Source organism: Haliotis rufescens, unplaced genomic scaffold (assembly GCF_023055435.1).
Source record: "Haliotis rufescens isolate VD_foot unplaced genomic scaffold, xgHalRufe1.0.p SCAF_6, whole genome shotgun sequence".
Classification (NCBI taxonomy): domain Eukaryota; kingdom Metazoa; phylum Mollusca; class Gastropoda; order Lepetellida; family Haliotidae; genus Haliotis; species Haliotis rufescens.
This window is the reverse complement of record NW_025964334.1, coordinates 8,262,286-8,280,846: the sequence shown is the minus strand read 5'-3', so window position 1 is coordinate 8,280,846 and position 18,561 is coordinate 8,262,286. Positions and strand designations below refer to the sequence as shown.

The window sequence follows — 18,561 nt, the reverse complement described above, 5'->3', positions numbered from 1 at the left end:
CGAACTGACGGATATAACGAACTGATTTTTTTGTCCCGACTATTTGCTATTGTTATACTGTATATATGCTTATAACAAACTACGGTTATAACAAACTGAAGTTAGTGGTCCCTTTGAGTTCGTTATAACCGTAGTTTACTGTATTAGGGACTATAATAACAGAGACATGTGGCAAATCATTGTCCATATAATATATGAGTGTTAATACAAATCTATAGCAAACACGTGTAATAATGTCATCTGTAGCCATATAGAGTATCACACCCTCGGGTCTTTTGATATCAAATATATCAACACGAGTTTATAAAAGTAGCAAAACTCGAGGCTTGCCGATGAGTTTTTCCACTTTTATCAACTCGTGTTGATATATTTGATATCAAAAGACACGAGGGTGAGATTTTATTTATCATCCAACATCATTCTTCCAACCTTTTCAGTTTGTAGACAGTAATAAGCAGTGTCTTAAGTGTAAAAAGTACTGCTAACACCTTCAGTAGCAGAGCCATTAGTGATGTCATTTGATTGTGACATCATGGTAACCAATGACGTCACCATGGTCTGCAAAGCATTGTGATGCAATTTCCCGTGGGAGCCTGTTTTGGATGATAAATAATAATAATGACGATGATGATAATAACAAGAGGAATGATGACGATGATGCTTCAAAACAAACTCCATTTATTTTTTTTAACAATCTTGGCATAGTGTCATGTTTTCATTCATCATGAATTTCAAGACCGGGTTGAGATGGACGTTATTCAATAGTTACTACCCAGAGTTGTATCCTCTAGGAGTGCCGGGGCGGTCGGGTAGCCTAGTGGTTAAAGCGTTAGCTCGTCACACCGAAGACCAGGGTTCGATTCCCGACATGGGTACAATGTGTGAAGCCCATTTCTGGTGTCCACCGCCGTGATATTGTTGGAATATTGCTAAAAGCGGCGTAAAACCTCACTCACTCACTCTAGGAGTGCCAAGAACACAAGATCGTGAGTTCGAATCCCTGATTCGATTTGGTTATGTTTCTAGGTTTGTCAGCACATCATCACGTGTGGTAAACGTCTATGACCACACCCACACCCACACCCACACCCACACCCACACCCCACACCCCACCCCGCCGTGGGTATGTATATATAGGAGTACTTCCGAGGTTTGGGTTGAAAATGTAAATAGGAGGGTTTAATTTGAACAAAAAATCCAATTTACATTGGGCGCGTTATAACGAGACAATTGTAAAGCCTGTTCATATATACGAATGTTGGCAAAAGCAGTCACTGCACGAGAAATTGTATAACTAGTATAATTCCAGTTATATATCACGGCGGGTCAGCTTGATGTGGAAGGGAAGCCCGAAGTGATGCAGGTCTTAGACGTTCACCACTTTGGTGAAACCCACGAGCACGGGTATAGTGCTGACAACATAATCGGGGCGAACCGGGATTAGAACACACTGTCATAGGTTTCTGACGTGCCCAAGGGACACAACTCTGCATAGCGAATTGCAGCGCATAAGGCGACTGGGCCAATTGTGCCCCCGTACACAACTGTAACAAAGTATCACACAACAAAGATGTTTAAGATGAGATATGTATTGCGTAACATTCCATGAAGAAACCGTGGCAATATTACACTATCACAAACTACAAAATATATGCACAATAAGTGCAAAACACACAAGTACATTCAACATACAGAGAAGGCACATTATAAGAAGTTTATTTTTAACAAGTGTATTATAATGATATGGAAACGATATGAGAATTGAGCCAAACACTTCTGATAGAGTCTATGTTCAGAATGGAGAGGGAAAAGGGCTTCACTTTGACCACCTTGTTTTCTTTAAGTACCGCGTTCTGTGACATTATAAAGTAGTATATAGGTAGATATAATACTAATCTGTAGAGGTAAACACATTTGATGATACATCTGTGAAGTTTAGTTGATTTTGACAGCCCGGGCCAAGTCGGACCGAACACTTGTGAGAGTATGGGGAGAAGAGGTCTACTTTAACCAACGTGTCTGCTTTAAATACCATAAACAGTGACATTATTAAGTGGTATTTACTTTGATGTAGTACTGTCCTATAAATGTAAACGCTATGCCGACAGATGGAAATTTGTATCGCGATAGCTAGAAGCATTTGATTCGTTTCAAATCCTATTTCGTTTAACGACTTCCCTTTTACATGTTTCCTCGATCAGCGACGCTTACACACAGCTCCACTTTCTGGTTTTCAAGCGATTTACTCCGAATCACTTAATTATGGTGCACGTTCTTAGTTGGTGATTGTTCATTAATGTCGTGTGTATGTTGCATCAATAATATGTAGATATGGTCGCCGATTATGGAGTAATTAGCCATTACAACTTTGGCCCGTCTTGGCCCGGCCCGACTTTTAGGCAATCCCGTTTATGGTATCCACTTTTATCCACTTGTGTTGATAGATATGATATCAAAAGACACGAGTGTGCGATTCTCTATTTCTAGACTATTTAAATAATAAGAACACGTTGTCCCTTTATGAGACTGGCGTCCTTAGACTGCCCTCTTATCTAGATAGAATTGCTACACACCTATGGACTAAATTCATTCAGTACAGCCTTGGAGCCAAATCTTAGGAAAAGCTTCTGACGATGAAGTAGCCGTACAGAAATATGTGTCGTAGTCAATCGTTGGATGTTCGACCAGCCAATCAGCAATAGCGTTACATTCCGACACGATGTCTAAAGATCCAAAATGGCGTCTGTAATTTGACAATGTGATTCCGAAAACAAAAACAACTTAGTAGCCAATGCTACGCAAGACAACGAGTTTTATTCGTGAAGGCATTCCGTCAAGTGTATGTGACATTGCTTTATACAGGTAAGTTCAGTGTGTCTGCAAATGTTTGCGAAAACATCCTACAAACATGAAAGTGTAAATAAAGCCTCAGTTTTCGTGCACGGGCAAATTGTGTTGATAAGTTTAGACTGTTTTAACGGATATGTCGGGAAGATTCACAGATGTGAGATGAGTATTTTAAATAATTTGAAAATGATATCAAGGCAAACAATAGTAGAATGGTAGCTGTTGTTAAAGTTGAATGAATATTTCAGTGTTAAGTTAGGTCATAAGCCTTTGATAAGGTCTAACACATGCCATAAGCAGGTTCATTTCACTCCCATATCACTGTCCATCTAGGATAACATCTCCCAAATAGGAGAGCATCATAAATCAGCATGAACGAGTCACATAATCTGAGCGGCAACGAAAGTTGAATGTCATCCTGAATGGGCAAAGACAGGCAAAATTTCTTTGAAAAAGTTAAGTGTGTTCAGCGCATTTGAGGGATTTTCCCTTTCCTGCTTTGGAGACGTTCTACCGTAAACTACGGTTATAAAGAACTCAAAGGGACCACTAATTTTAGTTCGTTATAACCCAAGTTCGTTATAAGCATATATACAACATCTATACAACAAATGTCCGGGACTAAAAAAATAAGTTCGTTATATCGGTCAGTTCGTTATAAGCGTGTTCGTTATAACCGTAGTTTACTGTAGTTGGATACAGCTTTCTGATGTCGGGGGTGAGGTGAACCTGGTGAGAAACCTTGGAAATCAGAAGTTCCCAGTGTGAAATACAACGATAGATAAGTGGTGGGGTAGCCTAGTGGTTGAAGCTTTTACCATGTGTTTGATTCTCCCCATGGATACAATAAGTGAAGCCTATTTATTATGCACCAAGCAGTCATATTGCTTGAATATTGCCAGGGCGACCTAGGATCTCACTAACCGTGCTGTCTCACTGTCCATCATTTTATTTTGTGACTTCATGTGGTAAATACAATTAATGGAGTTCATGTATATCAGGTATACATATGCACCTGTTTTGAATATTTGACTGAAGTGTGTCTAGTTTGGATCATGTGGATAGAATAATAACAGATGATAATCATGATAATCATGATAATGTTATAAATTGTTGATCAACACTCAACGTGCCACATGTAAATTAAATTAAGGCTTCTAAGCATGTGCAGTGATATGATGCAAGTACAGTTCTTGGAAATGAAATCAATCGTGTCACATGTCAGCACTCTGAGATCCCCAGTCTACTGGACTCCAGCATAGAAGTTAGCCTAATGACTTCACGGGGTCGCCATGAGCGGGCTTCACGAACTGCAAAATGGCTTGAAATAAAAGCTGCAATCCTTCTTTTATGTGCACTTATCCGACAAATAAACAATCTGAATAACCAGTGATAGCAATACTTAACATAATTATCACAAGATCAGCATAGCCCAGTATCCAGATATATGTCAGTAGGATCCAAATGCAGAGCACCCATCCCACGTCTACTCCCGACTCAGCTGTAATGGATGCCGTTTGTGCTGATAGATCATTCACATCGACTCAACTTGTTATTGCAGGCGGAATTATCCTTACGTTTTGCATTGATATTAATTAGATAAAAAAAAGTGAATATTTTTTACACTCCCGAATGTGTAACTTTATGACCATTTAGTTTAACCTTTGTGTATTTTATGATTTATTTTGCCATGTCGGTACGTTAGAAAACTGTCATGGAGAGAATCTTGAAGATAAAGGCATTTGATAAATTCAACTGTAATAAAACAGGAACATCACAAGCAACATTAAATTGTTTGGATGCGTAAATAATAGCAGCTTTGATTAATTAAAAGAAAACGAACCGGAAATGACATGCCCAGTATTATTTTGCACGGGTGTAAATGAAGTGTCAACACGGGTCGCACGAGACGAATACACATTCAGCATGTGGTACAAAAATGATGTGGAGTGCCTCATATCTGATTAGGAGTTACCTGTAAGTTTTGCGTTGAATTTTAACCGTGTGATAATGTAATAGTTACATAAGATAGTAGTTCCGATGTATAATAATACATTTATTTTAGGTACATCATGTAGGTTGAATAGTAATTTTATAATATTGGGTATTTAGATTTCCCAACCACTCCAAACTAAATTCCCAATTGTACTAAATGAAAACAGTGATGTAGACAACATGGACAAGATGAACTAGAGTAGGTTTATGTGCCCATTTTGAAGAAACAAATGAGGGCTATAACTTTTAATACTAGTGGGTTCCATAAAAAAGTGAAACTTCAAATATAAAATAACTTTAAGAATGCTGAACTGAAACTGGAACTGCAACCAAATTTTTCCTAAACAATAAAGACAATTGAGGCAGGCTGATTTTCAAATTGGTCAGTGAAGGGGAAACAAATCTTTCATCATAAACTTGATCATGTTGATAGTGTTATCAATGTGATGGACCAATCCAATAAACTTGGAATCACGATCCAATAAATATGCAAATGAGTTCACAAAGGAGGAACTACTTTTAAGCCACATACCGTCTGCTGGATCAATAGATTATTATCTGACATTCTCACTTAGTTTTGGGATTGGGTGTTTTTGCAGACCAACATGGCTGTAAATCATTTGGCACTATATGCTGACACAAACGTCATATTCATATGCCATTTCTTAACTTACATTACTTCACTGTGTGAAAATAAGTCTTATGCATTGATTATTTTCTACTCCTTTGTCTGTGTGCTAACTCCAGTTAATGATGTACCAGTATACCGATCAAACGCTTTACTGCAGCAGTAGAAACGAACAGTTTTAGTCCACTAGTCCTTATAATGATAACATATAGCAAAACCCTTAAAAATTGCAAATTTCTACTAGTCCTTATGATAACTTAACTATTGGGCATTTTGGCAAGGACTACAGGACTAGTGCCAATTTCTAACGCTGTACAGACCGGTGGGGATGCCGGGTAAGAATATAGTTCCCCAGCAACATATGCTTGTCGTAAGAAACAGCTAAATGGATTGGGTGGTCAGGTTTGCCATCCTATAGGTGGAATATTGCTGAGTGTGGCGTTAAGCAAGTTAATTATTAATCCTAACACATTGAGACATCTGACAGTTTCACAAGGCAGTAGACCTAGACAAGAAATAGGAACCAGACTCCTTAGAGTCTGAACCAGAGCTCAGTCCCTTAAATTTTTCCCAGTGCTTTGAGTGCATATCTTATTTCTCCTTTCAGTGTATGAGGAAAACATGAACCCCAGCTTCGGTCGAGGCCGTGGACGGAGACTTCAGTTGGGCAACTCCAGCTCAAACTCCAGCTACTTAGGTAGATATACAAAGTAAAATGATGTGCCAATACACAATTCTATTCAAATGTGCATCAAAATCAACTGCCAGACAACCAAGTTTAAACATCTGATTTACGTAATTAGTTTGTCAAAGAAGTATTCAAATGTGTGTGGTTGTTTCAATATTCTATTGTATTGCAATAGTGATAAGCATAAGACATTGTTAAAATGATAATATATTTGTTGATATTTGGGGAAGTCCTACCTTGCCTAAAAGTAAGAAAATTCAGGTGTACCATCATGCTTGTTTGACATGTTTAATGCATGGATATTATTGGGCATATGTTTATCATGTTTATGATATATTTGCTTAGTTGAAGCACACTTAAATATTCTTGAAGTCATTAAGATTGTAGGTTGTCACAATTTGCATACGTCACTTGTCAATGCATATTGTGATTCTCGGGTCACTAAATTTACGCCGTTTTGATTGAATATACATAGGTGAATCATGTACAGGACTGTCAGGTTACAATCGTGTTGCATCTATACATCAGTGAATCGTGTACAGGACTATCAGGTTACAATCGTGTTGCGTCTATACATCAGTGAATGGTGTACAGGACTGTCAGGTTACAATTGTGTTGCGTCTATACATCGGTGAATGGTGTACAGGACTGTCAGGTTACAATTGTGTTGCGTCTATACATCGATGAATGGTGTACAGGACTGTCAGGTTACAATCGTGGTGCGTCTATACATCGGTGAATCATGTACAGGACTGTCAGGTTACAATTGTGTTGCGTCTATACATCGGTGAATCATGTTCAGGACTGTCAGGTTATAATCGTGTTGCGTCTATATATCAGTGAATCATGTACAGGACTGTCAGGTTACAATCGTGTTGCGTCTATACATCGGTGAATCATGTTCAGGACTGTCAGGTTATAATCGTGTTGCGTCTATACATCGGTGCATCTACACATAGGGTTTGATTTAGCTATGTAAAACATACACCAGTGCAATCTTTTATTGAAAAGTGCAACCTAATATTTATGTCTGTATGCACATAATTTGTGTCTGACTGACCCTTACTTTCCTAACAACAGCAATCTGTGTCCACACACACAATACCTCTAACCATAGCACATCCCTAATCTCTCTGTTCTGTGTAAAATGTCATGCTTTCTTGTGATTGGTGTCATCAAACTGTGGGCACTACAAGATTATGTGCACATGTTCCTATTACATTTTACTGCAATATATCATTAACTTATGCAAGATTAGGGGGCACGGGTGGCCCAGTCGTCTAAGGCGCCGCGATTCGCTGTGCAGAGTTGCGTCCCTTGGGCACGCCAGAAACCTATGATGGTGGGTTCGAATCCCGGTTTGATCGATTATGTTTCTAGGTGTGTCAGCACCATACCCATGCTCGGGGGTTTCACCGAAGTGGTAAACGTCTGCGACCTGCATCACTTAGGGCTTTCTTCCCACATTAAGCTGGCACGCCGTGATATAACTGGAATACTGTTAAAAACGGCGTTAAACCCAACTCACTCACAATTATGCAAGATTATGACCGTCAGCAAAGATATGAGCATTTATTTAGACTATATTATGCATCTATATTTCAACTTCGATAAGTGTTTTGGACCAGGTGCAACTATGTTTTCATGTCAACATGCACCTGGTGCAAGATAAATCAAGTTCCTTAAGTTGAATTGTTTACAGTGTCATCAGGTTACAATCGTGGTGCATGTATGCATCTGTGAATCATGAACCCCAAATGAACTGTTAGCATAGTAAACACAAAACACGTTTGTTTCCTAGCTCGCTATGGGTACCAGTCCCTGTCAGAGGATGCAGTCAGCACTGATCGGAAAGAGAAGTCCAGTCAAGGTACAGTTGCTGATATTCCTGTCCAGGGTGCCATTTCACAAAATCCTCGTAGTGCTACGACATCCTATCCGCTACGATGACCTAGTGACACATTTTACGACCGTTTCACATCGGTATCGTAAGCCCGTCGTAAACCCATCTTAAGATAAGAGTGAGATTACAATTGTCCCTAACCCGTCATAGGTTAGGATGTTGTTTACGATTGGGTGTAAAGTCATGAATATTTTAGAGGTGGGTCGTAGAGCTAAGAGGCTTTCGTAAAATGGAGGACTCCAAATTAAGTATCCTTGGAAGGCAGTCGTTTCACGTCCCGCAAGTTTGTCCATTTTTCATAGTACACAGACCCTGCTTTAGCACTGACTTATGTAATGTCCAACAAAATATTTCACTATTATGCGATTACTTCTACTCTTGAAGGTTTAAGACTTATGAATAAACCCTAGTATATACTTATGTTGTGATTTTCAAAACATATTTAACAGGGCAGGCAATATTGATGACTTTGTCTTCTTTATGACTTTCAGAGAAGGCAGGTCTCTCCAGATTGGTTGGAGCTTATGATGACTCAGATTCCGAATCGGAGCCTGAAGATGAACCTAGCCAGCAGCCAGCTCAGTCATGTAAGTGGCATCCTACAGTGTTATACTCTCCATATTGTCTCTCAGCAATAGTCCGCCTCCATGGTCAAGTGGGTAGCTGAAGGTTGGCTTTTCGATCCCCAGACAGCATCATACCAAAAGATGGCATTAAAGATGACACACGCAAAACACAACACACGCACGCACACGCACGCACACACACACACACACACACACACACACACACACACACACACACACACACACACACACACACACACACACACACACACACACACAAAATCTTGAACATTGCTAACCCCACTTTAATATTTGAAATGTGTAGGATGCTAAGTAATAATTAAAGTTTTCATTTTTATTGTAGCCTCCATTGATGTATAATGTGAACTGCTTGTTTTCAGGTGAGCCACCACCGACATTGCCCCCAGTTCCTGTTGCTGTGGAAACAACCCCCCAATCAAAGAATCCTGGAGAAGGCCAGGCCATGGACTGCGAGGTTGCCAACTTCTTAGCTGTAAGTAGAAACTATATTGCCGAAAGAAGTCTGATCCAATTAACATGTCGCTTAAAATAGACATCCAATCAAATTACACTCATGATCAAGTGAAGTTCTCAGTGATAAGAGATTTTGAGATGCTGATGTCACTTCTGAAAACTTGAAAACTATGACATGTCTATCCCTGCTGTACCCATGGTAACATCTTTTCGGGTTATTTCAGGAAAGGGGCGGTCGGGTAGCCTAGTTGTTAAAGCGTTCGCTTGTCACGCCGAAGACCCGGGTTCGATTCCCGACATGGGTACATTGTGTGAAGCCCATTTCCGGTGTCCCCCGCCGCGATATTGCTGGAATATTGCTACAAGCGGCGTAAAACCATACTCACTCACTCACTATTTCAGGAAATCAATGCCATATCAAGTGACAACCCAGCCGTGGACCATAACGACATCCCACTACCCCCCGGAGCCTTCATTCCCCGGGACCAGACCGCCGAGGTGATGGCAGAGAAGGCTGTTCAGAGACTCCAGGCCGAGGAAGCCAAGGTCGAACCCAAGCCAACCAAGAAGACAAGCAGCTATTCCATGTTTGTGAAGGGAGGCTCGGAGCAGCTTGGGGACAAGAAGTCCTACATGTCCAAGTTCACCAAGGGGGGTGTGGAGGTGCTGGGACTGACGGCAGAGAGCAAGGTGGTGGCGGATGTGAAGGACGAAGAGTTTGAGCTGCCTGAAGGTACGAGGTTGTCTTCACCGTTCAGTACCGTGTTACAGGATGACCGGGAATAGGGCCCTTCTTGTCTTCACCATTCAGTACCATGTTACAGGATGACCGGGAATAGGGCCCTTCTTGTCTTCACCGTTCAGTACCGTGTTACAGGATGACCGGGAATAGGGCCCTTCTTGTCTTCACCGTTCAGTACCATGTTACAGGATGACCGGGAATAGGGCCCTTCTTGTCTTCACCCTTCAGTACCATGTTACAGGATGACCGGGAATAGGGCCCTTCTTGTCTTTACCGTTCAGTACCATGTTACAGGATGACCGGGAATAGGGCCCTTCTTGTCTTCACCGTTCAGTACCATGTTACAGGATGACCGGGAATAGGGCCCTTCTTGTCTTCACCGTTCAGTACCATGTTACAGGATGACCGGGAATAGGGCCCTTATTGGCTCACCTGAAATGTCAGATTTTAAGGTTATTAATATCTGTGTCTTATCAGTATGATTATTAACAAACTAGGCTTTTTTGTTTCTTACAAATACATGAGGCTATATTTGTTGAATCTTTCATTTTAGTTTTAAGGTAAAACAGAGTTAGAAACTGGCACTAGTCCTGTAGCCCTAACCAAACTGAACAATAGTTAAGGCATTGTAAGGACTACTATTAATTTGCCATTTATCAGGGTTTTTCTATATTTTATCATTCTGAGGACTAGTGGACTACAATCGTTAGTTTCTAATGCTGTAAAAAGGTAACTGTGGGCAAGTCAATTACTGTTTTTTTAAAGTATAACTTGTACTGTTTCTATCTACACCACCTTAGTAATCAGCTTCAACCAAAGATATTCAAAAATTAGAAAAAAAACGCTTCCCGAAAACCTCTGAAATAAGCTTGACTATTTATGTCAACATAACTAAGAGCATAGATTGTTGCTCATAGTATCAATCACTGGATTGTCTGGTTCAGACTGAATCATGTACTGTCTGCCATCAGTTGCTATCTTGTAGAGTGTGTCATCATACAACAAACAAAAGCGTGTCTACGTTTTTTTTAGAGATTTACAGAATTGGTCTCAGTTAATTTCTGGTATTGGTTTCTTTCTTTTTTTTTGTTTAACACTGCACTCAGCAATATTCCAGCTGTATGACAGTGGTCTGTTAATAATCAAGTCTGGCCCAGACAATCCAGTGATTAACATCATGAGCATCAATCCACGCATAGTCACCTTTTACGGCAAGAATGCGTTGCTGAAGACCTATTCTAACCTGGATCCTCACGGGTAGTATTGATACCGAGTATTGTGTTGCCAGCCCCGATGTCTGTGTGGCAGCAGTGTCAGGACGAGAACACCAAGTACGTTTACTACTGGAACTACGTGACGAACGAGGTGACATGGACAATCCCCATGGACTATACCCAGTACCTCCTGTTGATGAAGGAATACGAGGACAAACTGGCACGCATACCCGAGGATGTCCGCAAGAGACTCGAGGCCAAGAAGACTGCCAGGTAAGATTTATGAGTGCTCTTTGTATTTGTTATCTTCTTGATGAAGTTAAAAAGTTACGGGGACCTTAGATTCAAATACCCTGGGCCCCAGCTTAGGCTTGCTAGAAACCTCAGATCGATGGTTCGCCTTGTCAGAGCCATTCCTGTGCTCATGGGTTTACCAAAGTGGTCAGAACTCCAAAACCATTGAATATTTCTAGATGAAACTTGCTATACAGATCAGTCAAGTGATGAACTGGTGCCTTTTGATGATTTTGGATTTTTATTTTTTATATCTTTTTATGTTTTTATGACGATAAGTTAGACTTTACTGAAGATTAGGGTAGTGCTCATTTCAGAGCAAACTCCAAAACCGGTGAATGTTTCAGGACGAGACTTTCTATACACATGATACAGATCATTCTAGTGATGAATTGGTACTTTTTGATGATTGTGGATATTGAAAAATCGTGAACTGCATTATTTTTTTCTTGACTGATCCAGGGGGCGGTCGGGTAGCCTAGTGGTTAAAGCGTTCGCTCGTCACGCAGAAGACCCGGGTTCGATTCCCGACATGGGTACAATGTGTGAAGCCCATTTCTGGTGTCCCCCGCCGTGATATTGCTGGAATATAGCTAAAAGCAGCGTAAAACCATACTCACTCACTCACTCTTGACTGATCCAAAGTATCCAAGGGGTATAACTAGCCAAACTCCATTTCCGAATCGCACGAGACCAGGGGGATATGTCATCTCCTGATGACTCTTGTTTCCGACAGTTTGGACATTTGTTATATTTAGCGAAGTAGTATTTCTTTTCAAAATATTGTAAACAGTGGGTCTAAATTAAGATTTCCATATCAAATATATTGTGTCAGTTTTGCCATGTATTCCTCGTATCAAAGACTTTTGTGAGTATAACAGTAAATTATTGCGTCAAGTACGCAGGAATTACGCATCAGGTGAAACCCTGCGGAGCAGACATAAATACATAATGCTTTCTTTTCAGTGAAAATCAACAGTCCCATCAAAATGGAAAAAAACAAGAAAAGGAGGAAGTGAGTGACCCTGTGGCCATTGCTCCACAGTTACCTCCCCTTACAGAACAGGATTCCAAATCTTCCAGCCCAAGCCAGATTGTGGGACCACAGCTTCCACCTGCTAGAGTAGACTCTCCACAACCAGAGGATCCTGAAAAGCTTAAATCCAAACTCAAAAAGTCCAAAAAGACATATGGGCCTGTTCTTCCAGAGAGTATGGACGTTGCAAGTACCAAACCTCAAAAACAAGAGGAAGAGGTTTCCTCAAAGCAGAACCCCAATATTCTGGAGGTGGACATGTTTGTGTCTGAACTTTTGGGTGGCAAGGATCAGACTGGTGGCAGTAGTGTCTTGAAGAAAGAGGGAAAGAAGAGTGAAGACAAGGACAGTAACCATGGAAATGGAGTCAGCTTGCCAAAGAATGGAGTGAAGAAGGAAGGTGGTAAGGAGGGGGAGGAAGAGGACTTCGACATCGATGACATTGATGCAGCTCTGGAGCTGGCTCTGGAGCGCAAGACAGTGAGTAGCAGAACCTCAGACTGCATCAGCAGAGCTTCACATTCTTCCATCACCTTTGAATACATAGTCATTTCTTCAGTGTAGCCGCTATTTTTATCACCTGCCACGAAGTGGAAGGGGATATAGGAATGGGTGCTGTCCGGAGGGCTAATGTCTTGCACACAACCAGACATGTCATTGGTTGATGCACGTCATCATATCCCAATTTTGTGGATCAATGCTCATGATGTCAATCACCGGATTTTCTGGTCCAGACTCGATTATTTACAGACCACTGTCAATAGCTGGAATATTGCTGAGTGCAGCATTCAAAAACAAACAAACAAACCAAAACCTAAAACAACATTTGAAGCAGAATTATTTAAGAAATGTCAGTTCATTGATGTAAACTACAAAGTAGACTGGACTCATATTTTGAATACCCAAAGAAACCTATCAACTCCTGTGTGAATAAAAACTTGTGAGTAAATACTCAATAGCACCAATAATAGTCCAGGCATGTAGAAATAGGTAAACTTACCAGCAACATCCAATATATCTGTTTCAGGCTGAACTGAAGAAACTCAACAGACTTGAAACCAAAGACAGCAAACACTCCAAATCCAAGAAACACGACAGGAGAGATAGAGACAGGAAGAAAGACAAGCATCGGTCGGACTCCCACAAGTCGGAATCTCGACACAAGCACGACAAGTCAGAGACCAGACACAAATCCGAGTCCAAACAGAAACGATCTTCACGCCATAATTCCGGAGAACCAGAAGAGAAGACATTTCCAGCAGAGAGCCAGCCTAAGAAGGCAAGGCTTGTGGCAGCATATGGTCAGTATTTGCAGTTATATGGTGCTGGTTAATGCTCTCAACGATAATGTTCACACCAGAGCAGTCACATCTCAATCATTGATCAGCCTTGTGGGGATTCCAGTTAGATACCCAGCAGCCTGGGATGGTCAGACTCAGTGACTTAGTTGAATGCACTCCTTTAATGTAGGACGTTGTTCATAATATCAGTGGACCGCGTCTGTGGTCTAGTGGCAGAGCGTCCACCCAGAGAGTGGAAGGTCCAGGGTTCAATCCCCAGCCGCGTCATACCAAAGGACGTTAATAGATGGTACTTGTTGTTACCCTGTCTGGCATTAGGTACTAAGGGGCTAAAACAAGGACTGGTCGGCTCGGTGTCAATATACTGTGTCTGAGTGGGATATTCATGTTAAACTGCGGCATGGTGTCTCAGTGGGCTAGCACCAAAAAATTAGCGTTATTCTGGACTAGTACAAGCAGCCATACACATATTCACATGCATGCACGTCGCTATATAAGTGTAGTAGTCTTGGATGGGGCGTTAGACCCCTTTCACCTCACCTCATAATATCAATCACAGCTTTGTCTGGTCCTGACTCCTTCTCAGCTCTCGCAGCCAGTACTCATCCCCTTCTCAGCTCTTGCAGCCAGTACTCAGGTTTCCGTATTGAGCTATTTTCTTTTAACATTTTACATAACTTTACTTCCGGGAATGTTGGTCTATCAATTGATCTGCAGTAAGTGTGTGTACAACGATGGTGTTGGTGTTGCCAGATGAAGACAGTGAGGAGGAGGATGCCAGCATGAAGACCCCCCCAACCCCGGCAGAGCCAGTGAAGCAGGAGTCGGAGGAGCCCACGGAGGAGGAGCAGCCGAAGGAGGTCCCGGTGCCGCACATCGTCAAGGTCAAGGTATGCCAGACACCACTGTACAGCGGGGATAGAGCTGACAGACGATATAAAGCACATATGCAGGCAATCATGCCCAGACACATGCAGACACTCATGAATCCTCACACTCAAGCCCAGACTCATGCGGACACTCATGAATCTTCAGACACCCATGAATCCTCAGACACTCATGAATCCTCAGACACACATGAATCCGCAGACACTCATGAATCCTCAGACACACATGAATCCTCAGACACACATGAATCCTCAGACACATGAAGACACTCATGAATCCTCAGACACTCATGAATCCTCAGACACTCATGAATCCGCAGACACTCATGAATCCTCAGACACACATGAATCCTCAGACACATGCAGGCACGCATAAATCCTCAGACACTCATGAATCCTCAGACACATGAATCATCAGACACTCATGAATCCTCAGACACACATGAATCCAGACACATGCAGGCACTCATGAATCCTCAGACACTCATGAATCCTCAGACACACATGAATCCTCAGACACATGAAGACACTCATGAATCCTCAGACACTCATGAATCCCTCAGACACTCATGAATCCCTAGACACTCATGAATCCTCAGATACTCATGAATCCTCAGACACACATGAATCCTCAGACACACATGAATCCTCAGACACATGCAGGCACTCATAAATCCTCAGACACTCATGAATCCTCAGACACTTGAATCCTCAGACACATGAATCCTCAGACACACATGAATCCTCAGACACTCATGTATCCTCAGACACATGTTCAGACAATCACGCTCAGACACATGCTTAGACATGTGTATCACTGTTGTGAGTTTATGCGACATGTCACACACCTGCACTCAAACTGAAAAACTGTCTACTCAGCATGCTCAGTGGTATTAAAGTACCCAACAGACTGGACCAAAGGGAGTAAAAATAAAAATAAAAATAAAGTGAATACCCAAGGAAAATTATCAATTCCAATGTGAATGAGAACTAGTAAATATTCAGTGGCTCAAACTATGATCTGGAGCCCCTGAACCCAAGCCACCTGAAATGTCTCACGCTGTATGTTGTGTGTACGCAGGATGATGTGGAGGATGTGGCCAACATTGCCCTGGGCAAGCTGGAGTTCCTCGAGGTCACCAAGAAAGGCTTGTCCAAACTGCAGGTGCTCCTCCTCGAGTTGCAGGTACGTTGATGAAGAGTAGGAGGATGTTTAAGTCCCCTGACTTCAGAGCTGAAATATTCATGCTTTGGACTTTGGCAGGGATAGGGTACCTGCGGCCCTCTGAGGAGGATGTCTTTCTTGTGTTAACAGAGGGGCGGTCAGGTAGCCTAGTGGTTAAAGCGTTCGCTCGTCACGCCGAAGACAAGGGTTCGATTTCCAACATGGGTACAATGTGTGAAGCCCATTTTGGTGTCCCCCCGTGATATTGCTGGAATATTGCTAAAAGCAGCGTAAAACCATACTCACTCACTCACTGTGTTAAAAGATTACTCAAATGGTACATGACCCGTGGTGATCATACTTTTGTAAGAATGAGTTCGTTAATATCATCTTGATGCTAAAGAGTTTTACGTATTGGAGAAAACAAGCTCACGAGGTTTTGGTAGACAGAGCATGCCCTGGGGAGAGGGAAAAACCAAGGGGCCGATGCCCCCACGTTTTTTCCCGACCCCCAGGGCATGCTCTGTCTACCAAAACCGAGGGAAAGTGTTTTTCCATGCTTATAACCCGAAAAAAGAAACTTAAAACAACATTTATCAACATTTTTATGTTTAGAACATACTTTCCATGAACCTTAGGAAACGCGCGTAAAATATCTGTTGCTGGCGTACGGATCTTGAAAAGGACATTCAAAAAACCAGTGAGGCTTATCAACACCTCTGTAGCCTCGTGGTACACTCACTGGGCTACAGATATGAAGGTTGCGAGTTCGATCCTCGGGAATTGAAGAAAACATTTGTCATTTGATTTTACATTTCATTACATGTTACAATCTGAACGGAAGTTATATTAATAAAATACCCAGGACATAATATAAAATCCATGGGATATTATATAATATCCCTGGGACATTACAACGTTCCTGTTTATGAGATTTAACCCGACTGGAAAGTAAAACCTCACAATAGGTCTTAATGCCTATAGAAAGAAGTCTCTTACTTAATAGCGATCCCAATGAATAGGTTTATAATGATAGTTAAAATATAGGTCATATGCTCAAGAACCAGTGCAGAAAGGGGACACATTGTGTGAATGATAGTGACAGAATTCAAGGTTCGAAGAATAGTGATTGGCATTGATTGGAACTTATCTTATGCACCTATGTTGCTTCACTCACTATTGATGTTTGTCACATCAAAAGGTTGGAACTTCATAAACAAATTTCTTCATAATCCAGGTGAGCTACAGAGCCTTGTGGCACAATTTCCTGTCTATTGCACACTTTTGTGCATGCGTTTTTAACTTGTAGAAATAGCTTCTTGTTTTTCACTTGTTCAGTAAGATCTGCCTTTCACAAGATCCTTTAATAGGATGAACAAAACTTGTATGACTCTTATATCATGGGTGAGTGAGTGAGTGAGTTGGGTGTAACGTCACTTTTAACAGTATTCCAGTTATATCGCGGCGTGTCAGCTTAATGTGTAAGGAAAGCCCGAAGTGATGCAGGTCTGAGATGTTTACCACTTCGGTGAAACCCACGAGCACCCGTATGGTGCTGACAAACCTAGAAACATAATCGGGGTGAACCGGGATTCGAACCCACAATTGTAGGTTTCTGGCGTGCCCAAGGGACGCAACTCTGCACAGTGTATTGCGCCGCTTTAGACGACTGGGCCACCCGTGGCCCCGTTATACCATGAAGACCTCAGGCCAAGGTTAGCCATTTTTGTAAAATGACAAGGGTTTGATTTTGTTTTTTTATTGTTGTTTGTTTTGGCCACTGAATATTCCATAACGTAATGCTGTATTTGTCGTATTATACAACCTGCTTCAAGAAGCGCACCCTGGCCAATTTCTAGACCAATTGTCATAAGCAACCTGTGTGAATTTTCATGACAGTCCATTTTCAAGTATTGAAGGTTTTGCAGACTTTTGTAGAGAAGAAACAACAGTGTAGAAGGGTAGATAACTGCACAGTTACTATTGACCAAATAAGATTTTAGTATCATTGACGCTCGAACTGTGTTTGTTCTCTACTGCTCGATCTCTGACAACAAATTTATTAAATACCCTTTGACAGGTTTTTGTTGAAGTATTGGGGCGGTCGGGTAGCCTAGTGGTTAAAGCGTTCACTCGTCTTGTCGAAGAGCCTGGTTTGATTGTGTGAAGCCCATATCTGGTGTCCCACCATGATATTGCTTGAATATTGCTAAGAATGGCGTAAATCCACACTCACTCACTCACTCACCTGTTGAAGTATCCAGGGTGATTAGTACAGTATCCTTCAAGTTTGTCGTTTATATTCAGACTCGCTTCCGTGACTGGCAGGATGGTGGCCTGGACACAGAGTATTTTCTATGTCGTCTACGCGAAGCCAACAGGCAATTGGAGCAGTACGAACAGAGTGCAGTGCCCGCTGGATTTTCGTGCCACTGGGACAGGTACGAAAGACTTTTCCTATCTTCGTGTTTCATTGATACATGCAGGCGTGTATGGACCAAACCAAAAGTTTTAAGAAATCAAAGCAGAAAATGCCATGACGTTCAAGTCTGCCACCCCACTGGCTCAAACAGACTTGTAATTTGGGTCACCTTTGACAAAATTTTGGCAGTTATCAAACTTCCAAATTTCTCTCCCACATGGAGGGAGATTTGTTTCTTGGCAATGCGCCTGGTCCATACTGCTGCCTTCACAGTGTTATGTGGCTGAAACTGTTGTGAGAGAGTTGTGAGATAGTGAACAGTGCATCAAGGTATCAAACGAAGCCTGGCCACTTCAAGATGGTGGGAGAGTCCGCAAG

At 41.7% G+C, this 18,561-nt stretch overlaps 1 protein-coding gene across 1 annotated transcript in view; it reads left to right on the top strand.

The window, feature by feature from the left end:
- Positions 1 to 2,717: 2,717 nt before the first annotated feature.
- The window catches only part of LOC124143956 (formin-binding protein 4-like), a 28,864-nt gene continuing 13,020 nt past the window's right edge, over positions 2,718 to 18,561 (top strand). Inside the window, exons 1-12 of the mRNA XM_046513122.2 lie at positions 2,718 to 2,862; positions 6,078 to 6,167; positions 7,960 to 8,028; positions 8,553 to 8,648; positions 9,029 to 9,141; positions 9,525 to 9,855; positions 11,153 to 11,351; positions 12,339 to 12,888; positions 13,436 to 13,709; positions 14,463 to 14,599; positions 15,678 to 15,782; positions 18,069 to 18,202. Of these exons, the coding sequence (XP_046369078.2) occupies positions 6,092 to 6,167; positions 7,960 to 8,028; positions 8,553 to 8,648; positions 9,029 to 9,141; positions 9,525 to 9,855; positions 11,153 to 11,351; positions 12,339 to 12,888; positions 13,436 to 13,709; positions 14,463 to 14,599; positions 15,678 to 15,782; positions 18,069 to 18,202 (2,084 nt within the window). The 5' untranslated portion in view covers positions 2,718 to 2,862; positions 6,078 to 6,091. The remainder of the gene's footprint in view (positions 2,863 to 6,077; positions 6,168 to 7,959; positions 8,029 to 8,552; positions 8,649 to 9,028; positions 9,142 to 9,524; positions 9,856 to 11,152; positions 11,352 to 12,338; positions 12,889 to 13,435; positions 13,710 to 14,462; positions 14,600 to 15,677; positions 15,783 to 18,068; positions 18,203 to 18,561) is intronic.